General features: G+C 38.9%; 2 protein-coding genes across 4 annotated transcripts in view; one reads left to right on the forward strand and one right to left on the reverse strand.

The window, feature by feature from the left end:
- Positions 1 to 238: 238 nt before the first annotated feature.
- The window catches only part of ASB3 (ankyrin repeat and SOCS box containing 3), a 31,469-nt gene continuing 3,811 nt past the window's right edge, over positions 239 to 27,896 (reverse strand). Inside the window, exons 1-10 of one of the 3 annotated variants that reach the window (XM_052783928.1) lie at positions 14,549 to 14,626; positions 13,762 to 13,975; positions 13,208 to 13,366; positions 11,581 to 11,693; positions 10,867 to 11,002; positions 9,983 to 10,160; positions 8,385 to 8,582; positions 5,032 to 5,283; positions 2,662 to 2,795; positions 239 to 754 (exon numbers count right to left, since the gene is read on the reverse strand). In XM_052783928.1, the coding sequence (XP_052639888.1) occupies positions 483 to 754; positions 2,662 to 2,795; positions 5,032 to 5,283; positions 8,385 to 8,582; positions 9,983 to 10,160; positions 10,867 to 11,002; positions 11,581 to 11,693; positions 13,208 to 13,366; positions 13,762 to 13,957 (1,638 nt within the window). In that variant the 5' untranslated portion in view covers positions 13,958 to 13,975; positions 14,549 to 14,626 and the 3' untranslated portion in view covers positions 239 to 482. Of the gene's footprint in view, positions 755 to 2,661; positions 2,796 to 5,031; positions 5,284 to 8,384; positions 8,583 to 9,982; positions 10,161 to 10,866; positions 11,003 to 11,580; positions 11,694 to 13,207; positions 13,367 to 13,761; positions 13,976 to 14,211; positions 14,341 to 14,548; positions 14,627 to 27,896 lie in introns of those variants that run through there. The other 2 variants (XM_052783926.1, XM_052783927.1) reach the window with 2 other exon arrangements.
- CHAC2 (ChaC glutathione specific gamma-glutamylcyclotransferase 2) lies at positions 14,428 to 27,824 on the forward strand. The gene is made up of 3 exons (XM_052783931.1): positions 14,428 to 14,632; positions 21,410 to 21,445; positions 24,841 to 27,824. Exons 1-3 carry the CDS (start codon positions 14,498 to 14,500, stop codon positions 25,222 to 25,224), a joined length of 555 nt encoding a protein of 184 aa, XP_052639891.1. The 5' UTR covers positions 14,428 to 14,497; the 3' UTR covers positions 25,225 to 27,824.

Genomic DNA, 27,896 nt, shown 5'->3' on the forward strand with positions numbered 1-27,896 from the left:
ACCAAGGACAGGAAAATAAAAGAAAATGACTGTTCCTTCAGCAAACGATTTCCTTTCTTATACTATTTTCCTATCTCTGGTTCAGCTAGACCACTCCCCAATACATAAATATATAACAATAATACAATATTGTGTTCTTCGACTTTCAGATAATTTCATTTGGTATATGCAGTACTTGGAATAAAGTGTCTACTAACAGTGTCTGACCAAATAGATTTTGACCACTAGATAAGCGATGTTCATTGAACAAGCTAATTTTACTCCGTAAGAGTTAAAAATTTCCTTTCAAAAACCAGAAAACGTTCACAGACTTAGAAAGCTACAACAGACTTTTTAAACAAATAAATCATAGAACTTCTAACAAACTTCTAGATATAGTATAAAACTACAGCATGAAAAGACTTATTACTACAGTTATTTACAGTAGTTCTTCTCCAGTGTCTGCTAATTGCCATTACAAAATCTGCAGCTGCAGAGTTCAGTCACCACCTAACACAGGTGTTACAGGTGTCCCTCCTCTCTGCACCTTCAGCACTGGAGTGACTGGTAGAGGGAGCTCCCTCCTCTCTCTGCTTCAGATAATCCTCCGCTTCTGGGATAGCGTTGACTCGCAGTACATCTAGGTAGAGAAGGTAGTCCTGGAGACAAGCTGGCAATGGCAATTCCCGGATAAACCGGTCTGATCGCAGGCGTTCACTCGTTAGAATGGACCGGATCTCAAGACGACAAAGATGAAACAGAGAAGGAATGAAGGCTGAAAAATTAAAAAAACAAGTCAAACACTGAACAGGACACCATGGGATTACATCGCTTGCCTGCAGTTACCTGGTTTAGCTGGATCCCATCTGAACCCCCCCAGTCTCTGGGCAGGTAACGAGGCAGAGTTCTCGATAGTGAAGGGCTGTTGCCTGTTAGAACCGGCATTTTCAAAATCTCCCTCTAGCTAGAAAAGTTACCTTAAATGTCTAGAAACAAAGTGTCAAAAAATAATTTTATCCTTAATCAGAAAGTTTTATCTAACCAGCCTAGAACAGCTACCTGCTTGGGGAGAGAGAGGCTCATGCCATCTTACAAGAAATGAAACATTAAGTCTAGAAGTAAATCCAGCAACAAAATAACAGAAGGGGAAACACTTTTAAGGTAAGTACTAAACGACAGCATGACTCAGTTGGCATGTGATGCCAAATGTTCTAACATGTTGCTAAATAACTTGACTTAGGAGAACCACTGTGCCGAAAGATACACAAACATGTCTGTAAATACGCATTTGCTCAAACACAAGCTTTTCACATTATAGATCAACTTATCCTGATACAGAACTCTAGTGCCTCCAAACTCTCCTGGAGTGGCTTCTCCATTTATTTTATTCACAAGGAGTCTGTAATATTAACTGCAGTAATTTCTGTATTTCAGTACAGAAGGTTAAGTACGGCAGGTGTGTAACTCCATGGGACCATACAATTTAAGCCTTCGGCTGGAGGTGTGAACACCAGTTCTTGGAACTTTGCTGCACGAACCCTTCATTTTTAATTTCCTATGCTCACTCTCATGACCAGCTTCTCTCAGTTCAAGTGCTCGGTATTTCTCAAGCAGTGAAGCCTGCCTCTCAGCACAGCAGCTGGCCTGCTTGCCCTGACTGCTCTTGGCTGAAAGAGTAAGGAAAACGTTCAAACTCCCCCACCCTGCTTTTTCCTCTCTGCTTTCTCTCTTTGGCTTAAGTTACTGGATGCTATTACAACATAAATATATTTACTAATAGCAAAGGAAACAAAGAGAGAACTTCATCTAAACTTCCCCTAATAAAACCTTTTTATTTCACTCCAAAAAGATATAATTAGCTCCAAATATTCCAAAGAAAGTATTATTTAATAACTATCACTTAGACATTTTAAAAATTATTACAGACCCTTTTAAAGAAGAATTTGCTTTGAAATTAGTCACTAACAAAGACAGCTGAGTGCAATTTTTCAGTAACATAATGCATAGGTCACAGAGCTTGACCTGTACGTTAAAGCTGCTTTTCTGAAGGGTGAATGCAGTGAACACTAGTGTTTTCCTGGACAACAGATTATTGAATCTTTTTGGTGGACCACATTTTGATTACAGGAGTGCCAATGAACAGCTAGATTTGTAGGTATTTAATATGATGATTTATATGGTTTGTACTTTGATTACTGTCAAATGCTTATAGAACAGCATAGACACGTCACTGGAAATACAAATCAAATTGGAAAAAAAAAAAAATCAGTGGGATACCGTCTAGAAAATGTAAACAAGTAATATTGATCATCTTCCCTTAAATCTTCCAAGAGGCTGAACAAATCATTTCAGGAAGGCACACTACTAATTTACAGTCACTACCCATGTTTTATAGCACATGCATTAATTTGAAGAGGACAAAATAGCCTAAACTGAGAATACCTACTTGAAACACGCTGACTCTGAATTGAACAATGTAGTGAGTCAAATTCATGCAAATATGTTTTGCTCGTTTGTTTGTTTAGGGTAACTACTGTTTCTGCTCCCCAGTTTCTGGACAAACAATGTCCATTGACTATTGAACCTTCTTTGCTGTTGTGCATTAGCACAAAGAGCTGTTTCCTACTTACAGCCTGGAAGCTGGCATGCACAGAAACTTTTTTTCCTAACTCTATTGCTTACCAAAATGGCTCTTGGGAGTCCAAGGGAACTTCTCTTTGTAGTCTGAAAGGTCTTGCTCTACAGCTGGAGGAAGTCTCTTCCAGTTCGTAAACTCCAGGATGAAATTAAGGACATTCCCGCTCACAGAGAAAATCCTGCATAACAAAAACTCCCATAAATATCATTTTAGACAATAGCCTAAGTATAATAATGGTAACAATGCATAGAAAGCTTTACTATTTTCTAACAAATCCTTAACAACCTACATCCCAAGCCCAGAAACAGAAAACCACTAAAGAGAAATGCAAAGTAATTTTGACAGCCCAAGCCTTTACTAATGTAATTTTATCTTCCTCCATTTCTTTTTAAAAGTTAAGACTGTAAGAGAAAAATCTCTGCTCTGAAATTTAAATGCCTCAGTAATAGGCAGCATTCTCCTCTGCACTAATTTCTTATTCCATTCCCACCTAAATTTTGATAAGGGGTCAAGACACCAGAGCATTATAAGCATTACCATCACATTTGGGGAGAAAATGCACATAGGTTCAGATACTTATTTATTAAAACAAAACAAAATAAAAATCCACAAAATTTGCAAGTGTTTCAAACTCTCCATCTACCAAAGACTGCATTTACCTGTATTCAGAAATCAGTATGATTTACATTTCAAACCTTTAGCAGATTTGATTGTGAAGAACTTCTAATAAGAGCTTAACTGAATAAAGTGTATAAGGAGGTTTAAGTAACAGCAGGTAAAACAACTGTTTTAGTATTGCACATGCTGAAAAGCCATGCAATTTCACAGAACAGCTTCCCGGCTAGATGTATACAATCCTGAATTTTCATTTGAATGAAAATCTAAATGCTCTAAATAGAGAAAAATACCAGACTAAAAATTTTTAACACACTTGCTTTTTACAAGAGATTCATGTCAAAATTATGTCCTTTCTAGTTTTTATTATTTCATTTTTCATATTTGACTGAACTTTCATACATTCACCGAAAACCATACAGGAGAGAGATCTGATTGCCTAACTTTCTCTAAGGAGAACAGCGATTTTACTTTTTCCACTGGTAATCAAAATTGTCACTGCTCTAGACTGACCAGTTTATGATTGATTATACAGTTGTTTTACACAATGAGCCAGAGACAGTTAATGAATGCATAAATGTCATTTGCTGTCTACTATCCTCCTGTTATTTTCCAGTACAGAATAGTTAATGTTGAAGTTAAACTTACAAAAACATTAGTTTTGTACATTATGATGTGATAAGCATTATTTTTAAAAGTGGATATTGAGACAAAGGAAGTGACTGGTATAAAAGTATTTGTGGACTACATAACAAAATATCAAAAATCATCATATATGACATACATGGACAGTGAGATTTGTTTACTCACTGAATTGCAATCTTGTAGTGTGTTTACTTTCGCAATCACTTAGTCTTCTATGCATAAATATGATCTACAGAAGCACTGCTATACCATGCTTTATATATGCTCCTCTAATTACTGTTCAGAAAGCCATGGATGCTAATGATTAACAGAATCTCACTAAGTCATAAATGAATGCACTTAAAACTACCAATGATATCTTAACCACAATATCTTAACAGTACCTGAAATATAAATCAGTATTTAAAGTAAACCATAAAATCCTACTCCTTTCATACAGCTAAGTAATGCATGTAATGAGTTTATACATCTCACATTATGTTATTAACAGCTGAGACATATGGTAGTAGTCTAAGCATCATCTTCACAGACAAAAAAAACCAAAAACATACAAATACTTCATAATTTAAAATATAAGTTTAATTCTGTAGTGCCTAATTAAATATAAAACATCACCAAACAGTTATTTGTATGTGGAAAAACTTAAAAAACAAAAACAAACCCCCCAAAAACCCCAGACTGGAATTTTCACCACATTATTTTGTTTAACACAATCTCTAACTGCATCCGTTTCCTCTTCTCCTAGCCTTGGCCCAGCTTCACCTTACATTTGTTTCCCATCCCTCCTGACCTCTTTCTCAGTATTTGAATTTTTTCCTCCCATTACCATATTATACGTACACACGCAATTTGCAACTAACTTTGGGGGCTAATAAGAGATGTTCGATATAGAAACTGCAAAATGATGGCTTTCTCCAGGGTAGTGATAAAGCAATCTCATTTCTGACTTTCTTCCTAAAAGAAATTTGTTTTACTGAATCCAGCCATTACCCGTGGATGATTTATTTCAGACTTTCCGTAACCCTCACCATTCCTGATCATGGCAACTGATTATCAAGTACTATCCTCTGAAAGCACGCGTTAAATAACATTGGCAACAGCTTTGCAGATTAGCATACAATATTTAAGTAAACAAGATAACATTATCTGCTTACCAGAATCTGCGCATTAAATTCACTGGATTAAAACCGGCCAAGAGCAGATAAGGCAGCCATTCCATGTACTCCTCATGCGCTTTAATTGTGTAACTTAGGAACTCCGATAACTGGTCCCCAGAAGGCAGTGAACAGCCCAGCTTCAAGAAGCGTTGAAACAAAGTAAACTTTTCATGGAACAGGCAATATCCCAAATTAATCCCAAGTAAGGTGATCCCGTATTTCAGGAAAATATCAATGAAATTAAAAAACCTATGAACAGCACACAAGGAACAGGACATCCTGTTAGTTCTTCCCCAGAAAGCATCTACCGTGTCACTTCTTACCTTTGAGAAAGCAAATTTCTTCTACCAAAACTCCCACCAAACCAAAGAAAAACCCAGCATGCCATTCGGACTGCAGTTCTTTCTGGAAAGCATCACTTTAAAATGTAGAACTAGTTCAGGAGACTCCAGTCCTTACATTTAACTCATGTGTTCGTTTTGTCCTGAAAAACCTGTGGTTCCAACCAGCTTCCAGCCCTTCAAAGCAAGCCTTTTGATCACAAATAGAAACCTCCCAAAGTCATCAATTACTGGGATCTGTAACCCAGAGGTATCACCACACTGCTGCTCCACCATGTGCTTGCTATAAGCAGAAAGCACCATGCCCACTTAATTAGGTTTCACCTTAAAAACATGCCACATGCAACAGATAGACAAGTATGCAAAAATATCAAATGACTGCATGCCCCAGAACTCGGGGACCAGCCTAATGCTCAAACTTATTAAGGGTTTAATTTACACCCAGCTCCATTTGCAGGTAGGTCTGCAACCCACTGAACTGTTCTAAACATTTTAAAATGTTTTTACAAGAATAATTTTATTACCATATTATAATTGATAATGATATGATAATGAATGAGATTATGACTGATAATTAGCGTGGTGTTAGTTAGTAACTGGATTGCACATTACTTCATAGAAGTGGTTTTGAAGTGGCAATATATGTTACCTACCTCATTTACAGCACATTTTAGTAGTTACCTGGTCTGCATCCCTTCCTAAATTATTATACACTAAGAATAGGACAGAAGGGGAAAAACAATGTCCAAGGATTTTTAACGATACTTTCTAGGAGTCTGCAATGAAAATCAGTAATAACAAACCCTATGTACTGCTTCACTGCACACCTTATACGTCACGTATGGAGATATGGGAAAGCACATTCTGCCTTGTACCCCGATGTGTGATTTCACATGCGCCGTTTTGGATATGGATGAGTTCCTGCCTCAAGCAGTTCAAAATCACCTGCAGCCTGACCAGAGACACAAGAGGCTGTAACAGGCACAGTCACTGGGATGTACTTTACTAAAAAACCTAATTCTGTCCTTGATTTCCCTCTTTGAAATAAGCCTTTTTACTTCAAGTAGGATAAACTCAATCAGAATATTACTGTAGTATTTTCACTTCAGGACCATTATGAAACTGGCAAGTTATTTATTGCAATTATGGCATTGTAGATCGATGGCATATATTTGGTAAAGTTTTTAAAAATTTTCCTAAGCCAACTGTAAGAATGTGCAATCCTATTAATTAGTACCATGCAACTAGTACACACTTTACAAACACATATATTCAAACATATTCAACAAAGAATATCCCAGCACAGTTAATTCTTTCAACAGCTTTATCCAGGGGAAAAAAAAGGTGCATCTCGTCAAGACCATAATTTTTAATTAGAACAGGCTTTCTCATAAAAAGTAATTTCTCAAATAGCCTCTGCATATCTGTGTACAAGCCTCAACTGCTTACAGGATTCAGGGCACCAAGGCACATCCTCTAAAAGTTAGTATTTTGGCTAAAAACGTTTGCAGGTGATGAACTTCTGGAATCTAAGAACGGTTAAAATATTGCATATTTTGATTTTTCTTCCCTACATAAAGGGAATCAGAGCAGGTCACATGTAGAAGACAAGCAGTAAGAATGAGAAACTGAAATCATGATTCCCAAATGTAAGCCAGCCCCAAGAGCTATGATTTTGCGTCTACTGGATAAACTGCTTTTTAATGGGGGTGAACAAAATTCACTAATACCATAACCTCATAAATTTAAATGGTAGCAACATAAGCAATAGATTTTGATCCATGTACATGAAATATTCTGTTAGAATCCGAGTTTTAAGAGCATTTAAAAGCATTTATGAAGATATTTACCTTAATGAAGCACACTAGCCACATAACATTACTTCACATTAATATTCCTGAGGAAGTGTCTAGAAAGGGTCAACTAACTAGAATTCTGGCAAAATAGTAAATGAGAGCAATCAGATGAAGAAAAAAAGTTTTCAAACGTATTCTCTACCACATGAAATGCCTCTGTTGTTCTAAGGGGTAAAGCAGTTACCAGGTAATTGCTCTCAAGTCTCAATTAAAATCTGAAACATAATGACATTACAGCTCTACACAAAGGTCAGAACTGCCAAGAAGTGACTGACATGTGATTCTCTATCTAGATTTGAGCTGTGCCAGTATTCAATCCTTTGAATGTTATTTTATACATTGAATTAGTTAGGGAGGAGCACAAGGCGAGCTTGGGGACAGCAACATCAAGAACTTTTACAGTAATAGCCCCCTCCTCCACGAATTAATTTCCCACAGAAAAAGGAAGAAGAAATTTCTGTACTAAAAGAAAAAAAAAAAAATCAACAGCAAGGACATGAAGAGCATGTCAACTGACATACCATATATACACACACACTTCGGAGTAAGGCTTTTATACTTTATTATTTTTCCTCCAAAATTATAGCCTTTGCATTATGAAGTAAGCAGTGTTTTATTTCCTGTTGAATACCAGGGGTGCGGATCACTCACCAGGCATAAAAAGAAATGGGTCATGATCTAAAAGAATGTATCATGCAGTTTCCCAGTCCTCCTTACAGCTATAGCATTGAGCTGATTAATTCTGCTTGTCTTATGCACAAGACTGGCATACGGAAAAGGAAAACACTATTTCACAATAACTCATCCTTATTGAAAAGGATCTGGCTACTTAAGAGTCCTTTTGATCCAATTACAGCATCGAGTCACGTTCCCAGAAGACAGAAACATGTTGATAAGGCCTTCTGAAAGCACGAAAACTGCAATTATGTTCTACAAGACTCTTCTTCAAAGAGCTGAGCTTCCCCTTGGAGATTTCAGCGAGCTTCTTCAGCTCGTGCACGCAATCCAAAGCCCACACACCATTCAGATACTCAGTTTAACTCCAGCAGCTCAAGAATTGAGGAAGGAGGGCAGGAAAACTGCACATTTAAAAAAAGTTAAATAAAGGCCAACATAATTATGAATAGTTTCAAAATGTAAGAGATATACTTACTCTTTTTGGAAGACCATACACATGGGTGATCTGCAGTCGAAGTTAAGGCACTCTTGAGCATCTGGACTGTAGCCTTCTTTAAGTAATGCTTCCAAACATTCTTTATGACCACCATATACTGCTGAATACACAGGGCTCACTTTGCCTTTGCCTTTGTCACAAATCCGATCAGTAACTGGTATCAGCAACTCTAATATCCTGCAAATATTTTAAAAAACTATCTGTTTTGTGATCTTATGCAATAATTAATTTCATTTGTCTGGTCATTACAACTTAAGAAGAAAATCCTACCTGTTTTTTCACTTTCATACATAGACCCATAACAAACATTGTGCTTTGGGATGGATTTAGGCTGGCAATAAATATTTTAATCTGAACCAGGGACAGATATTTCCTATTACCCAACAATCCATTTTACAGCAAAAGAGTACCTCTGCACATTAAATCCAGACTTCCGTGAAGTCTGGAAGCAAACTGAAAACGTGAGTTGCAAATAAATTAATATTTACTTCCATTCAACAACACTCACTGAGGTACTGAAACAGAAAAATCATTCTGTTTCATAGCTCACACCTCTACATCCTTTCCAGCCAACGAGGATTAGTGACAAGACACCAATTCCTTTGCTACTGGAACTTACTGGCGCTGCTCAGAGGTTGCCAGTTACCTATTGTTGCAAAAGCTACGAAGGCAGCTAAACCACATAGTTTAAACGGTGGACTTGGCAGTGCTAGGTCAACAGTCAGACTTGATGGTCTTCAAAATCTTTTCCAACCTAAATGATTCTGTGATCTTACGTTTCTGAGAAAACGAACAATACAGAGCTTCCTCAGTATCTACTACAGTCTGCCTTCCTCATCAGTTTGAGTAGTGGCATCGATTTGACACACCAACTTTAATGACAACTAAGCTGATGACCTCCTTTTGCTAGGGGTTAAGATCAAGCATCTACTAATAATTTTGCAGTTAGTATTGTCATTAATATATTTGATTTTAAGTGCCGTCATACATGTGCAAATCATGGGGTTCCTGAGAGACGCTTCTCCACAACAGCATGCTACTCTGGGACTTCCTTCCACTCTTGGTTTTCTGCTGTGAAAGCAGCTTATATCATTGGGATTGGGGAAAGCTACAAATGCATTTTGAAAAGGATTAAAGGAACTGTTTTGTGGGTTTCATTTTCTGGCTGGTTCAGCTAATTCATTATTTGCATATGATTACTTCTACTACTTAATGGTCAGGACTACAATTCTAATTAAGAGCTGTTCAAGTCATGTATAAAGCATATGCTGTTGTTACCTGTATTTTAAAATGTAAAAGTAATATGGCTTTTGAGTGAATCGATATCTGGTTCAGCACTGTGGAAAACCCTCTAAACTCATTAAGATACGGATCAGACCCAGGTTAGATGCTGAATTAAAAGCGGTTGGTCACTTTACTAGGACTACTAACAGACATTAAAATAGGAAAATAATTCGGAATTCTAAATTACAAATCAGCTTGAGAACTTGTTTTTCTTCCTTTTAGAGCTGAACTTCCTCTTTGTTGATTAGGTTGTTACCAGAATCTTCTGTCTGAATCCCTTTTTAATCACCTACTTTTTATGGCCCATTTCAGCGGCTGCGTGAATAGGTAACTGCCAGTTATCCTCGTTGCAGTAGAGATTTGGATCTGCCCCTTTTGATAAGAGCAGTTCCACACATTCGGCATGGCCCTCCTGTGCAGCAATCAGCAGGGGAGTGGCTCTGTCCTTGGCTTGACAGTTTACATCTGCACCTAACAAAAAAAGCCAATACTTTACATCACCACTACAGGACACAAAATAAACAACAAATTAATGTTAATCAGTAATGGGTTTTCACAGAGTGACTTCACAACACAACAGGTTTTCCACAGCAACAAGGAAACATTAACCAGCTTGTCGCTAACTTTTTCAACACTCAGTGCTTTAACATTAACTCTGTCAAAGATCAGCACAACACGAGATAAATGTGCTGGAGGAAAGGCAATGGGCTAGACAATCTTTTGATCACAATTATTTTTTGAGATTCTACCCCAGGAGACATGTGCTTAGACGTATAAAACTTGTTGATTATGTGAATGAAACTGTTGCTGTCACTTTATGACCAGAGAGAGGTATCTTCACTTAACCTGAACAATATTCTATCACAAAAGCAATGTCATCAAAATCATACCACTAATGTAGTGCTATTGAGGGCCTCTAGAAGACCCTGATGATCCTTAATCTTTTCAGAGTTTTGGTTTATTACTTCCTACTATCACTTGCTGAAAACTATATTAAATTACTGAAACAAGATTTAAGCAATTAAGATGGTTTTACATACCCATCTGCAATTAAAATTACATTAAAAACCCCTAAAATTTCAAGTTATGAAGTGCAAAAGTAGAACTAAAATTGTATCTGGTGACAGGTTGATGCGAGTTTACAAACAGTAAAAGCTAAATGAATGATCACTATTACCATGGGATACAAGCAGTCTTAAACTCTCCAGTTTTCCATACTGAGCAGCAACAAACAAAGGTGTAATTCCAAAGTCATCCTTACATTCCTTGCTTGCCCCTTTCTCCAGGAGTATTTTCATTATCTCAGTGCATTCCTGAAATAAATATTTTTATTCTTAACAAAAAAAGTGGGGAATTGACATAATGTATTTTTCCCACACATTCCAAACAGAAATAAGAAAAAAACCACGATATATGCAATATTCTAAAGATGTACCGAAAAATTAATGACAGAAAAAGTTAGACAAGTTTAATTTTTCACATTTGTTCATTTACACAATATGTACAAATGGAAATTAAATTAGTTTGAGAACCATTTCTAACATATTTCTATCCCAGAAATAGGTTGTACATCTCACTGATGATGAGATACTAAACAGAACTCTTTCTCAAAAAATCTTGTAAGAGATTCACTTCCCAAGTAACAACACATGAGCTTGTGAGTACATGCGATACTTATACTATGCAAATAATTATTGCTTCCCAACATCAACATCTCATGTAGTTCCAGATACACTCTTCAGTGCATTGCAAGCCCTTCAGCGTTTAGGCAACCTTATGACTGCTAGGGTAGGTTAGGAAAAATTACCCGATAAAAAGGCAAAGAAATAGATAAATTATCACTCAGAATACACCAGTTACATGGAAATTATATGATACACTTACAGGTTACCTGAAAAGAAGCTTGGTGCAAAGAATTCCATGCGGAACAAGAATGAGGTCCCTTAATATTTGCTCCATGTTGGAGCAGAAACTTTACAACGTCTGCATGTCCATTTTCAACAGCTTCAGATAGAACAGTAAAAAAAAAGAAGAAAAAAGAATTCTTATTAAATGGATTTAAGGAACTCATTGAAAAACTCAAATGGTCTCACCGCTAACTTCCCGACACAATAATCATAATTCTTTTAAACTTGCCTTACATATGCTTACTTGCCTTTTACATTTACACCCCCAAAACAGTGTTGGAGAATGGAAATTTATCCACAAAGTTTGTAGTTAGACTTGTTAAAATTCTACCTACATTGTGCTAACAAGAGTAACAAAAGCAAATTTCTCTCCTCCCTCTTTCCTGTGGAACACGGAGACAAATCTGCAGCAGGCACCTAACTGCATGACAGTTGCAACGGCCTCCCAAATTTGTGAAGCCCAGTGGCTATCTTAAAACAAATTCCTCCAAACATAATGTTTTAAAAAAAATTTTAAAACTGTTTTAAACACTTATATAAAATTAATTTATAACGTGTACATTTAACTTATGCTAATGCATTCATTAACAAAGCCTCCTTTAGCATCCTGATTCATCCTCAAGTTTTTGCCAACGACAATTATACCAAGGCACATTTCCTGTGTAACCGCAAAAGCTTGATATGGTGATAAATGACCTGCGAATAGTTGCTAATGATTGAATAATTTTTAGAGTATTAGCGCACAAGCTCGCCAAAGGAGCACCAGTGGCTTGTAGTACTCAATGTCCAACACAGAGCTGTACCATAACCCAATTATGTAGTTTGAACTAACCTGACCATATACTTTTTCCTTTTTAAAAATCTCTTGGATACACAACTCCAGGACCCTTCCTTGGCCCTGTCTAATCTATGTAAGCACTTACACATAGTGTTAATTACCATTATCCAGTGTGCTTTTAGTGATGATTTCCCCACAAGTGCTACCTGTTACCAATTGTTTTAAGCAAATAAGCTATTTAGTCGCTTAAAAATAAAATGTGACTAGACTTGTAAACAGAGGTAATGTGGCAGCTGTGTTTGCCTGGGTACAGAGGTGAGTAAAGCAATAAGCATATTTAATCAGATGATTTAGGCTCCGAGAATTCGCTATAGCAGAAGTTTTAAGCATTTAATTATGTCAAATATAAATCATAGAAACAAATACTAAAATAATGGACCTTAATTGCTAAACTAGGAATTCCAAAAAGAATAAGAGGTCTTTCCACATAAGAAGTAGGGAGGAATTAAAAAAAAAAAAATACTTGAAACACCCTCATATAGATGCAATCCTATACCTCCTAGACCTTTTCTGTGCCAGAAAGAAAGAAAAGGTGATGCAGGAAACCAATTTGGTTATACAATTTTGTTTTAAAACACAGTCTGAAGCAGATTTGTCCATAAATAAAAGGTAATTTTTAGACCCACTCCATCTCTTAGCCTAAAGCCTAGTATTTAGGCTACAAAAATACGAAACGTGGTAGGCAGTAAATGAACTCTGGTGAGTTTAAACTCAGCAAATAAGCTTTGCCCCACTCGTCAGTTGTTGTGAAATTTCAAGAAAGCTCGTGTCACCTAGGAACAGCGGGGTTGTTGCTTCGGTGGTAACTTCATTGGGGTCGGCCCCAGCTTCCAGAAGAACACGAATGCTTTCCAAAGACCCATGGCGTGCTGAAAGGTGCAGCGCACACAGCCCTTCAAATGTCTTTGAGTTTATGTAGTCATCAGATGGAGCTACAAATGAGAGTAAGGGAGGAGGAAAAAAAATACATTTAGCAATGAATTACAAAACACGGTTATTTTCAGAAAATAACTGAGTTATTTGAGATGCGTGGCCTACAGCGTAGCCATGAGCGTGCTGTTATCAACTCTTCCAAACAGCAGTGTCAGTTACTGCTGGCCCTACCCAGATACCTGCCTTGGACAGAGAAGATGAAGTAAAATCAAATGTCATTCACAGACTACAACATGCCAATTTCTCTCTGCCACGGCTAGTCAGTAACTACCAAACCACACAGAAATTTGCAAAACAAGTAAGAATAAGATAAGGGAAATCTATTTAGTTTATATTTTATATGATGGGGTAATTTAGCAGAAAATCACACTATCTCACATCAAATTTTCCTTACCTGCACAAACTAACAGCCTCAGACATTCACTCGAATTGTGAGCTGCTGCTTCGTGGATTGGCACCCAACCCCTGTTATCTGGAACATCGATGCTGTATCCCTGCTTAATTAGTTTCCTCAGCATTTTAACGTTTCCTTCTCTGGCTGCAAGCCCCACGGCCGAACATCGATCGGAATAGGCTTCCGTGAAATCCATCCCTGCGTACGGCAAACCCTGCAGGAGCAAGGCGGGAGGAAGAAAGGGAAGGAGAGGAGGGGGAAGAAAATAAAAACAGTAATTAAAAAAAAGAGATGCCTGTTAGTACGAAATATGTGTATTTTTGGTTTGTTTTGCAGAGGTTTCGGTTTGGTTTGTGGTTTCGGGGGCAGCGTGTTTGTTTGTGGGGCTTTGGGGGGGATAATGGCTCCCCAGCGGCTCCCCGGGCAGCAGTCACGGAGGGCAGGGGATACCTTTTCCCGACCGGCTGGCCTAGCTGAGAAGGCAAACCCCAGTGCACCGGTCGGGCTCACGCACACAGACACTCCGCCAAAACGGCGCCGCGGCTCCGGCAGGACCTCCCCCGCCCCCCTCTCCCGAAAGCCCCGAAGCCGGTGGCAACCTCAGGGGCAGGACCCGCCGCCCCCCGCCCCGCCGGCCGAGGGGGAAGCCCGCTTCGCCCCCCCCCCGCCCCGGGGCCGCCCCGCCGGCAGTGCGCAGGCCCGCGGCCGTGCCGGGCCGCCCGGCAGTCGGTCAGCCATGTGGGTGTTCGGCTACGGCTCCCTCATCTGGAAGGTGGATTTCCCCTACGAGGAGAAGATGGTGGGGCGCATCCTGGGCTACAGCCGCCGCTTCTGGCAGGGCAGCACCGACCACCGCGGCGTGCCGGGCAAGGTGAGGGAAGGTGAGGTGAGAGGAGGCGCGGCGCTCCCCGGGCGGCGGCGGCGGCGGGCCCGGCAGCGCGGCCCCTCACGACGGCGGCAGCGGGGCGGGCCTCGGCCTCCCGGCGCGGCCACCTCCACCCCCGCTGCTCTTAACGGCTCGGCAGTAGGGAGCGGGCCGAGCCCCTGCCCCGTGGCCGAAGCGAACCGGCTTTCCTCCGGCCCCCGCTTGCGGCCGGGCACCGTCCGGGTGCCGAGGGCGCTTCCCCCAGTGCGGGGGGGGACCCGGGAGAAAATGCCGGCGGTGGCCCTAACGCGGACGGGGTCCGGCGGCTCGCAGTTAGCCGGCCTCCCCAGGGCTGCTGGGGGCCTCTCAGAAGTACATCTCAGGAGCAACTGATGCTTTCTGGTGCCAGTCCTTCCAGTCGTCTTTTGCCAAGTACTGAGGTGGAGTACATCCACTACAACTTCTAACGTATTTCATCCTGGCAAGAAGTATTTCCTGAAGTACAAGAATTCATTTTCTTCTGTACTATCAATCAAAAAAACCTCCACCCATCAAACAACACCATGAACTTTGAAGAGAAGAACAGTAACAAAAATAACCATTCATCCATTTTAATGGCTCAAAAATAACTGAGTTAGTTACTATAGACATTAATCTAAATAAATAACTAAGGGAAAATACCCCATTGTGGCTGTCAGGCTTTGAAGAGGAAGGCTAGTTAGTAACTCAAGGCCAGAAGTGTTGATCTGAGTACCTACCTCATTGTTTTTCAGCTTTTTTACTTTCAGATGAAAAGTTGTGGAGGAGGAAACACTTACTGTTTGGAAAAGGGGAAAAAAAAAAAGCCACCAAGAAAAAGAAACTAAAATTTCAGAAGTGAGCATTTCCCATTTCATGCAAACACACATATTTTTTAAGCCACAGGAGTGAGAATAATAGCGTCTTACTCTGCTTTGAAAGCCTGTACCACCCTCCCCATAGAAGGGCTAGCACCCTTATATAATTCTAAATAGCTCGACAAATGTTAAAGAAACAATAGGTTACGGAAACACCCAGCAAGTTAGAGGAATGACTTTGATGTGGCAGGACTGTTATTTACAGCTGCAGATGCTGCTCACAATTTAGTCATCAGAAATGCAAACTGATCATAAATGTATAGAAACTGATACTTGCATACAGCTCTCTAACAACTTACCTACTTTTAATGCTGGTTTTGTATCACAAAAGTATGTTTTCCTGATGCTCCCTAAAGCAGTCGTCTAACCTGCACCCTGGTAACTCTACTCTAAAACTGGAATATGGCTTTAAAAGAGCTCCTCCAGAAAAGGCATAAGGATTCTTCTCAAAAATAAAACACAGCATGCTACCTGTGGCATGGAAGAAATTTTCATCTAGTTCTGAATAGCACTAGTTAGAACCTCAAACACCAGAAAATAACTTTCACAGTGCTTAAAGATAATGCAAACCCCACCCTTGCGTTTACTTTTCTGCAAGGCATATCACCCTGCTTCAGGTACTAGCACAAGCTGGGCATTTAGTATTTAAAAAAAAAAGTTTACTGCAAAGAAACAAATCATGTGAAAGCGCACTCGGCAGGCATGTTTTTCAGGTTGGAGCAGCGCTGTGCAAATGTTGCTGTCCCAGTTCTGAACTCCAGCCCCAAAACGCTTTGCCACGTTGCTTTTAAGATCGAGTTGAAAGCCTTGCTTTGTCACCTGGCTTACATGCTGTCATACAGACAATTCCTGTCTCCAAACCTGCCCTGCTCTCTGCTACTGCCTCACCTGGCTGGAGAGATGCAGCATGCCCTGCGGCTGGCTCAGTGACGTCTGCTGAATGGACAGCTATAGTTCGCTTTCTCAGCGGGAACACTAATTTCTCATCTACCAGTCGTTCCTTTTCAAAGATTATGTTTGGATGAGCATTAGGAAATTTCTATTCTTCTCTTGAATTTGGATGAATTGAAAAGCACATGCAAAAGTTATTAGGGTGCGGCATAGAAGAGTGTGATCCCATCAGCATCCCCTACTTAGGAAACCAGGCTTTAAAAAAGAATAATAATTTAAAAAAACCTCATTAGTCAACAGAGAAAGTCTTGCTCTTGGGGCTTCAGAAAGGAATAAAATCCACACCAGCCAGTTTTTCTTCCTTCTTGCAAGTATCCTTGGTGACCTCATTGCATTATCTTCTGCTGGGCTAGCTGAAATTCGGGGGAGTACTCGGAGTGACTGTCTTTGTGCAGATATTGGAAATCTTGCAAAATGGCTACGCCAGGTTGCTACCCGCTAGCATATACTTGGTTCCAAGAAGCTTAGACATTTGTATTTCTGCCCCAGTCAAGATCATATGCAGAACCATCACCCGCAGGCATACAGAGCCTTAAAACAACCAAAAAACTGCTCCCATAACCCCATGCTTTGTTCTCCTCCTATTTAGATGCTTGTTTGGACAGACTGAGGGCACGGGTCATTAGTTATGTAGACCCGTTAATGCCTTTTACGTTTTATATAAAACACTTGGCATTAACAAAATACACTTTTTCTCAGCATCAACAAGTTAATGCCTTTTTGTATTCCTGCAGTCCTGAGTTGTTACTCCTGCTTGCAAGGCAAAAAGGCTCCCTGAGTGTACGCTGAGAAAACACACAGCCGGGACATCCCATTTCACCAGGCCAGGTGCTCTCTGCTATAAAATCTTTACAATCCTTGACATCAGAGATGAATTACATCTCTTGTGGGTGAGCTACAAGTGAAACTGGTCCTTCAGTACTAACACATTTTAAAGAACAGCAATAAAATAGTAGCCAACAAGTTAAAGAAACCTCTTCTGAAAACACTTGTTGCTCCAGCATTCCACGCTCAGCACAAGAAAAACAGAGAGCACTTTTAATGTACAGTGGCTGCAGGCTTTTAGTACAAAACTCGGTTGACCTTGTAATCATACTTTGAACCACTCAACTCTTACTGTAATAAGACGGTTAACTAGTTATAAAGTGATGTTTAATCATGGAGCCATATTTTATAGTTTACAGGATGTTAAATTGGAAAAAGTTTTGCTAGAACAGATTAAAAATGCAAAAAAAGGAATAAACATTTCTTGAAAAATATACAGCAACTTACACATTAGCTGTATTTAAAAATAAGATTTTCAGAGGATTATTCCAAATAGTACATTAAAGCAGCTTGAATTTTACCAGGCAATAACAGTGTTCCCTGAAAAAAAATGCTATCGGCTTAGAAAGACCTGAGTAAGTAACAAAAATGTTTTCATAAATGGCAAACTCAAATTTCTTAGTGCGAGCTTCAGAAAAAATGGCATCAGAAATGCAAACCTGCATGATTCACATAAACCTTCTCAAATGTTAGTCTGGGGGTTTGGTTTTGCCTGGAACAGCCCAGAAGTGTAAATGCGTTCAAGGGTTGAAGCCATTATTGTCACAATATGGTTTGAACCAAACTAATAGCTTGCTGCTGCAAGTGAAGTTTGGCATCCTCTCCTTACAATCGTCCTCCCTCCCAGCTTCGGACCGCTTGCTTTAGCCGCTCTCCTCGATTGGGCACCGGCACTCACTTGACTGCACAGCATACTGACAGGCCTGACATCTGGGGAATCTCAGTTCTGGCTCTGCCAGAGACCATCTTTGTTCCTAGCTCTCTGATGTGCTTAGAAAAAAAACCTGGGGGAACTTGATGTCGTGATTAATCTAGCTCCAGCTGTCTCCCATCAGACAGTGCCCAACCAGAAAACTCTTGAATAGAATTACTGGGTCAGCTTAAGGTTAAATCGTTTTAAGATAATGATGGGCTTTTAGTTTGCTAAAAGTGAAATGGAAAAAAGGGGGCTGGACTAAAGGATCTCCAGAGGTGCCTTCCCACGTCCGCAATTCCCTGATTTACCCTGGTGGTTTCTTCCCATGGGACGGCTGCCAGTAAGGGGGCTATAGGGGAGACGACAGATAGATAAGCTCCTGTTATGCCATAAGGAGCCACAGGAAAAGGAAATAGAAAAGGCTATGCTTTCTTTAAATAAACTTGTGCTTTTAAGGAAACCATTTTAAATTACTATATTCCTTATAGCAAACTTCCACCTCCCTTTCTGAAAAAATTTAAGAGGTAATCAAGGTAAAATTATTTCTAAGGTCATACTTCCTTTTATTCCATCTTACTTTCATGTCCAGATGCAAAAATTAATTGATTCCTCTATCATTAAATATTTAGTAATTTTAGTAGCTGAAGAGTTTATGGTACCACTGAAAACAATCTAACAGTGGAAGATCTTATTTCAGTTTACCCCACTATTTCATAGCACACATCAGCTAGACCTCAGGACTGTCCTGAGGAACTTTATCTCCACACAGATAGACAAAGCCCCCAAGCTAGGAGAACATCATAGACTCTAGTGCACACTCTGCACCAGTAAAACCTAGAAGAACCTCCCATCACGTGCACTCTAAGACAGGAGTATGTTTGGGAGCTCTAGCATACAGTACAATTGAGGGCCTGAAGTGAAATGCAACGCTAAGAGCTGACACAACAGGTATTTAATTTTCTGCAATGGCTTCCCTTCTGATTCGGAGGGTGATGGCCCTTAGCACTACAGATGCCTTAGAAAATTCCTGCATGGCTGCAGACCACGCTGCTGCTCCAGTGTGATCCAATGCAAGGTTGGCTTTGTCAGCCTTCCTGGCAGCAGGCTGCACAGGACCGACACAAATTCCTCAAAGACATCTGCTTTAGGAGATCACTGAAGTTTGCCCTTGCCAGTACTCCCTGGGCACAACAAAGGTGGGTTTGGTTTATATCATATAGCCGGTCATTCATAGATGTGTTATTTTCTTTACTTAGCTAGCAGAGGTAATACCCATGGTTCCTTAGTGGTGTTTGGTTTAGGTAGATCCATGCAAGACAAGGGCTCTGCAAACCAGTAGAATAAATATCCTGTCCTTCCCTAGACAAATAGATTGTTCTTCCATCACACAACCAATCTGAAGATTAAGTACTCTTCAGTACTTCACTTTCATTTAATATTTAGGCTTCAGGTGCAGACATTCCTGGTAATAAAGAGGAAGTTGTCTCCACCACAGAATGTCTCTTTAATCCATAATTTACAAAATCTTAGCAACCAGTATTGAGTACACAAGTCAGGGAAGTATTAATGGCTATGGAAAAAACTTCCCAAAAGGAACACCTAAGTTATCTTGATTAATCATGGTAACAGACCTGTTTCCCCTCAGTACTCAAACAGTAATCATTTAGTATTCATTTAGTTTTGTTGCCTTATTTTATCAATCACATCAAGAATAGATGGCTGATGCTGGGAGAGAACTGGCATAAAAACAAAAAAACGCAGCACGTCAGAGCTTATAAATAGCCTTTAAGATTATAAAAGATCTGACACCAAATAAGCAATATCTACACTTGATGGTATCTATGAAGTGCTCTGCAAAAACTAGATTTCGTATTTGGCTTGTTACCAAAAGAACATGTGGCTTGCCAATGACTTGGTGTAGGAGAAAACCCTGCACTGTTCCTGTGTGAGAGAGACAAACACAGGTACAGACTTATCAAACAGAAGAGCACAGACGTGTCAATGAAACCATTAGTCATGAGTCATAAAAAGACCGAGATGTGGTAGCCCGAGACTGAAAGTTACCTAAGACTAAATGAAAGGCATGCATCCAAGTACATAGAGTTCAGATTATCTTTGCAACTCCTAAGAGACTGAATTTCTATCCTACACTAGAATTGAATGAATGCTAGTATCTTTGTTTTCCCTTACCTTTAACCAAAGACACTTGTACACTGATTGGATGCCAAAATTAGCAGTTTTAAACTATAGATGTAGTTCTCCATAGGGTTTTATGTTTTGAAATTTTATTCTCCAGGTTATACAACAAGTTTCAACAATTTTCTTTTCAGTATTTACAAACTGGCTTCTTACTCTTCCTGCAAGAAGTAACTCATTGGAAAAATAAGCCATTACCAAGGTACCCTCCGTCTGCCCAGTAAGGAAGAATGAGCTGGGCGGGGGAAAAGAAGGGGAAAACAGTCTTTTGCACAATAAACTTGTTTTTTCAACTTTGAATAACATGGTGCTTACTAAAAATTACTAGCAGATTTCTTTGTTCAAAAACATCTAATTAGCTAGGAGCTTTTAAACCTAGGAGTTGCCATGTGTCATAGTGTGAAATTAACATTTTCTAAAATCCAGTTAGTGCAAACCAAACCAGAAGTGGTAATATCTTGCTTAGTTCTATGCAAGCTAGATTTCTGTGTTACGTTATTTTCCATGCCTGTGTATAAACTTGTTGAATACAAGTGAGAAGGTTCACCTTTTTGTCAGTCCAGAGATAAAAATATTGCATAGTACGGTAGAGAAGCAACATGACTGAGGAAGGTGCGCTCCTTGAGGATAGTTTTACATTAATGAATTATTGTCACCATTTTAAACAGGAATAGAATTGAGTCTGGACAGCACATACAAAGCCAGGACATTCAAAACCTCCCCATTTATGACTGCCCTTAGTTTAACTTGTTGCAGACACTTTCCACTCAGAATTTAACATTTTGTTTATCACCGTTTATCTAATACAGATCAAAAGCTATTCTCAGAAAATATTTATACTGGATGTCAAAGAAACAGACCTTATTGAGATTGTCCTGAACTAGTTCTCTGATCCTTTCATTACTTTTCATTGTTTTTTTTCTTGTTTTGTTTTGGTTTTGCTCATGATTTAAGCTAAAAGCCTCTAACTATGATTTTTTTTTTTTTTTTTAATTTTAGCCTGGAAGAGTTGTGACTCTGGTTGAAGATCCTGAGGTATAGTAATCCTGTTCTGTCTCTGTAGTGTACAGAATGTCTTGTTGCATTCTCAGCCTGTGTAGTAAGTCTCTATTAATTTTTGCTTCTCTACAAGCAAATAATTGAGTTATGTTTAGTGCAATGAAAAGTTCTCTCAAAATTTCTTGGAGTTACACCAATGACTCTTGATTGTTTCAAATCAATCAAAACTAAGAAACTGGAAGTAGTTTGGGTCTGTTATTACCAAAGGTATATTTTAAAGTACTTTCCAGAATAATCATTTCAGCTATCCTAAGATGCAGAAATTTACCTTCAGCATATGTGTAGTGCTGACGATATGCCAATAGTAGACCCCAGATGTTGTGTCAGAACTGTAATCTTGCCCTCCCAAAATAAAAACTGAAACAAATCAAGATTACACTGCAGTGATAAAAAAGGAGATACCCTTCCTTTATTTTTTGCTACACAGATATAATGCTTAAGGAATTAAATGCCACAACTGTCCTTTTGGTTTCTATGTAATACTGTGAAATTAGCTTCTGTTCAGAGAAAATGGTCATTAGCCTGAGTCTACCATTCTTACTTATCTTTGGACCTTTTCCCTAGGTCTCACTCAGACACCACAATGGAAGTGTTTGCAAGGGGAGTGCCCAGGCTGGGGAGGGACGGGAGATGAAACAAGGCCTAGGCTTACAGTCATGTAAGCTGTAGGAAAATCAAGATTTTTCTGCTTATAAAAGTACTTAGACTTACATTTTACCCATTTCTAATTCTGTTTGATAGTAAAGAAGCTATCTTATAACTACCTGCAATGTTTTTTAGGGATCTTACCCACTAGAGAGCTCTTGGTTAGACTGCTCACCAGCTAGGACAAAAGCAGTAAGCTAGGCTGGGGAAGGCCAGGGGTGGCTATTGCAGGATATCCCTTGGATGGGCTTGCTTTCCCGCTCCCAGCTGATCCTCCAGGCCCCCCCGCATCCAGCAGTGTGCCCTATTCTGGCACCTTGCTGGGGACGGCTGTGATGGTCGTGCCCATCCAGCTTCACACTGCTCCAGGAGAGGGAATCCCTGTGGGTACTGTTGCCTCCAGAGGGGCAGGAGGGAAGGAAGGATGGCATGGAAGCAGAGGGAGAGCAAGGCCACATGACACCAGGCCATAAGACACAGAGGATGGGTATTTTGGTAGTAGTTAAGTTTTTATTTACAGTTGCTTATCTATACAATTATGATACTGCTGTCTTACCTATCTATTTTCCTGAAATAGCAGCCACAAAGAGAGGTAAGTTTAGCAGTAATCAAAAACTTCAACTGTTTTTTGCAGTTAGCAAAACCAGCAAAATGCAATGCACCGTCTCTCATTGTGACTTTCTGTGCCTTTCTAGTAAGGGGTTTTTTCACATTACCGTACTGCTGGGTACCATTATGTTACACAGACGCCTATATAGACAAAGAATGCTTATGTTTGTTGTCACTCAGTTTGTATTGTTAAGCAAACTTATTCGTTACCATAGAAACTTTTTTCCCCTTAGCAAACCAGTTTTGTTTGGTTGGGTTTTTTTCCCTTTTCTCCAGAATCTGGTGTGGCCAGATAATCACACTTTACACATAAATATCAAATGATATCACAAGTCATTTGCTTTAATTTCAGTTACTCATTCTGCAGTTTAAAAAGGTAACCTTATTTTGAAGATATCTTAGCAGACTACAGCAATTAATCCCCTGCACGCAGACACCACATACTGTGGTGACAACAGCGGTGGTACTTTTACTAGCAATGCCAGCTCTCAGCTCTGTGCTAGCCTGTGTGTACTTTTTCACTAGTGATACACATAGTGCAGCTTGGAAACCTCTAGTTTAGAGAGTTATTTTTACTTGCTCCATCTGAATTTCTTTGCCAGTTAAGAGGAAGCCACACAGAAAAAGAACATCATACTCCTTGTCAGATTTCTGGATTGTAATTTTCCATCATCTGAAATAGGAATCCTCTACACTGAAAACTAAATGAGTTAACAAGCAGTAACACTTAAAAGCGTCTGCTTTAAATCCCTGTCTCCACCACACCCATATATAGTTTCCTATCAACACCAAAGTAGGTCTGAATAGCAGATTTAACTCCAAGAGAGTAACATGCGTAGAAGAGGCTGTTTTTAAAACTAACACATTTCCCACAGACAGCTGGAGTGAACCCGCATCCCAGATGGCTGAGGGAAAGTGAGGAACCCATTTCTGTACTCGTTAGTGCTGTTCCTGGCCACAGCACATCAAATGCTGTAACCATCTACAAAGGATGCAATAGAAAATGACTCCTGATTTTTTTAATAAAATGCCTTTGACCAACATATAGTGTGACTGCAAAATTCAACATTCGTGAATTGACACCACCACCCCAGCACCATCTGATATCATGACAAAATAGTAAGATCCAGTTTTAGGGGGAAAAAACCAAAATGTTACTTGCTTTATCATCATATACTGTAGCATTGATAACGTATACCTACTTAGCTGCAGGAAGAATCAACATTGATGTTGCAGCAGACAAAACAGTCTATCATTTATTTTAAAACAGCACTCGTAAGAAACAATATGTAGCCTTTAGTGGAAAACAGACCATCATCATTTTTCTAAGCTACTTCAAAACAAAAACCCATGCAAATCAATCCCTACACAGATCTTGCTGATTTGTTTATAAAAACTTGGTAAGGGAGTATAACTAATTCACACCAGTTAAATACTTTTTGAGAGATGTTAACTGTGAAGAGGATGAAGAAATACTCAGGTTTTCAAAGATGGTAAAGAAATTTATCCTAACAGTGTTTGCTGAGGTGCTGGATATGCCATGTTTATTTGTGCAAAATGAAGGTTCATCTCTCAGTTTTTTCTTCTCTGATTCAGTTTCAGTACGGTGACATTACCACACTCAGCCCTCCAAGTACATGTAACAGATGTGACACCCGGGTCCTTAGAAACAAAACTGCAACTAAACAGAGAAAGAACCTGATGAAAATTGCTTTGAATTTGGCACTGTTTAAAATTTTAATTTTCAGTTACAAATTTTGTGAGGTCAGAAAGGTACTTTGTATCCTTTTTGCCAGCTCCTTAGTAGCCCATGCCAAGGCTATTTACTACTTCAAACTTAATTGCAACAAGAAATTGTTTTATAAGAAAGGCCTCAGCATTAGCAAGAAAGTGGACGATCAGTCGGCATAATTACCATTTTGACTGAAGATTTCCTAAATAAAACAACCCTTTTAATTTGGGACTCCTACAAACAGTGCGAGAAATAGCTATAAAAAGACTGAAAATTGAAGAATTATTTTTTAAGAGAGTTTTGTCTAAATACAATAGAAGTACATTAATTTGTGAGTATCTTTATGAACACTGCTTGGATTTTCTTTTCTTATGTCCTTCAACAGGGGTGTGTATGGGGTGTTGCTTACAGATTGCCAGCTGGACAAGAATGTGAAGTAAAGGCATACCTGGACTTCAGAGAGAAGGGAGGCTACAGGACTACAACTGTTATTTTCTATCCAAAAGACTTGTCAGTAAAACCGTTTGATGTATTGCTATACATTGGAACTTGTGACAACCCTAACTACCTTGGTCCAGCACCTCTAGAAGAAATTGCTGAACAGATTTTTAATGCAGTTGGTCCTAGTGGAAGAAACACAGAATACCTGTTTGAACTCGCTAATTCTATCAGAAATCTCGTACCAGAAGACGTAGATGAGCATCTCTTCTCCTTAGAGAAACTAGTAAAGGAACTCTTGGAAAAGCATCAAAACCTAAATTGTCTATAAAATAACTTCTTACTTTTAATGATCTTGCTTCATCTTCAGAGGAATGGTTGCGTTGCACAATGGGTATATGACTTAGAAGCATGTTTCCCTGTACTATGATATCTTATTTATTTTAATACTGCATTCAAAATAGTAGTCTACTGGTACAAAAATCATTCTTTCAGGAGTCTATAGAAAGGGGAACAGGGGAAGTGTTTTACGTTTGAACTTGGCGAAGCGGGTTTTTACCCAAAGACTACGTCTTTATGAAAATCTCAAGAGAAACACTTAACCTTCTCTATCTTTGAAGATTTTTTTTTAATTATTATTATTTCAGGTGTAAAATAAATCCTTATAATATTTTAAGATCAAAATCTGCATTCAAATACAACTCGTATTGATTTAAGTGATAGTTCTTTCCGATTCAAGACCACAGGCGTGGAGCTCAGTGCAGCTAGAGAGATAAATGTTAAGTAGTTGTAAATTGCATAGTAAATGCATAGTAGAATATTTATATCATCAACGTTCAGCTTCACCAAAATTAAATTATTACACTGAATTAGTCATCCTACCCTTTATATCTTAGTTTGTCCTTAAACACAGAGGATAAACCGTTTCATTGTCAAGGAAGAAATTCCTTCCCTTGGCTTATTATGTCAGGCCCCTGAAAACCAAAGCACAGGATACTTTGACATGAAGAAGCCATAACATATCAGTGCCTCATTTTATTTTTTAACATTAATATAAAGAGTAAAGCCCAAATGTTAAAATTAACTGAGAGTATGACTTGAAGTCACAACGCAGCAAGAATGTTCAGAAACTTTCATCTTTGTTATCTGCCTTTAGATGCTGTTGTAACCCCACCTCTTAAAAAATTCACCAATCTCTGAGGATAGGTTTTAAGCCAGTAATTTTCAACCACTGTTTCAGGGATCCATGGACAAAAGATAATTAAGAAAGGAACCCTCTTTTCAGTAAATTTATGTGTGTTGTATGGACATCCAAACAAAAAGCATTAGAAAGCCACCAGTTTAGGCTAATAGGCTTACTTTACACAAAACATCAGCAAATGGAGTGTCCATCACAAGGACTTGTCTTGCTTCTCAAAATTTTAAGTTATTTTTGTTAACTTGTAACAAAGTATATTTTTCTATGTTAATATATGAAAGGTCCTATTTTAAACACCATGTAATGTCACATTTTCTCATACAGAGAATGTATAAGTGTTTAATAGTAGCTTGGAAGCCTATATTTTGCGTCAGTAATTGCAAAACCCATATGTTTCTACTGTACAGGTTGTCCCTTTCTCTTCTTTACATTTTCCTGTTTTATGTTTGTAATTGCTTGAAAATATCAGGGTTATCAAAATAACAAGCTGCTATTATTTCACCTGGCCACCTACAAAAGCCAACAAGAACGTAAATGAATGTTAATAGGAAACATTTGAGAAAGACAGCTAGATGAGTAGAAAATAGGACATTAAAATTCAAACCTAAATTCAAGGTAATTAGACGACTTAAAATATTTAACCAAGAAAGCTGTATTTTTTACATACCAGATTATAATTTTAGTGTGCCTCTGGCATCTCTCAAGCATTGATTTGGGGGGGGGGGGGGGCAGAAAAAAGAGTATTAGTTTTTAGAAGCTACTGTTTACTACTAATAGTTGAATGCCACTTGAATGCCACTTGAGAGTGCATGATGGGGTGTCACTTGATGGACTACTCTAAACTGCAGAAGCAAATCCCCTGATGATACTAGCAAAATAATCGTATGTACTGAGGCCCCATTTTTCCGTTAGTACACATGAGTTACTTGCAAACTGATGGAATATCCTTCAAAGGTCTTGATTCTCCACTGCACTGTGCTGGCTTGAGATTGACGTAACTGAGTGGAAAAGCAACCCCAACTAATTCGGCTGTACAGCAGGATGGAAGTATGATCAGAACTTCTAGGTGTCTGTACGTAATGACAGTCATTAAGATGCCCAAAGCTGGAGTTGAATGACTTCATGCACCAAAGATCAACAGTGATAACCATCACCCAAATCAGCATTAATGAACCTGCTCCATTACACATGCATTTATTCACCTTGACTTAAAGCCTAAGTCTTAAGTGTTACTGGATACTTAACTGTTACTAAAAATGTCATGTATTATTTATTTCAAAAACACTGAAGTGTTGAAAAGAATAGTGCCCTCAAGAAAACCCAACCAACAACAGCACTTCCTTTCTTGTGCTTACTTCAGATTTAAGCAAGCTGTAGTACAGTTAAAACATGTACGATGGCATGTCCACTCTATGCGTTTTTTAAAATTCTTTCCTCAAAGGCTTATCCTTGTTCCTTAAAACAGGGCAGGGGATGCTTACACTCACTAATGATCCAAAAATATCAGTGATGATTCCCTTTTTAAACTCTATTTAAGTACTGTGTTGGGGCATTGTAATTATGTATGGCTCTACATTTTGTACCTTTAATTATATTCAGGACATTGTTGGTTCATTTGCTTTCCAGATTCATAAAACTTGCCATAATATCTGCAATGATACATTCCAGTTTGTGCATACAACTTCAATACAATAAAAACGCATCACTCTTACTAATGGTGTTGGAGAAAGAAACTTCCAGAAGTGTTTTGTTTATTTAAAGTGTATCCATATTAGGATGGACATCAATGTCTGTCTTAATTGCAT

This window comes from Harpia harpyja, chromosome 4 (assembly GCF_026419915.1).
Source record: "Harpia harpyja isolate bHarHar1 chromosome 4, bHarHar1 primary haplotype, whole genome shotgun sequence".
Classification (NCBI taxonomy): Eukaryota; Metazoa; Chordata; class Aves; order Accipitriformes; family Accipitridae; genus Harpia; species Harpia harpyja.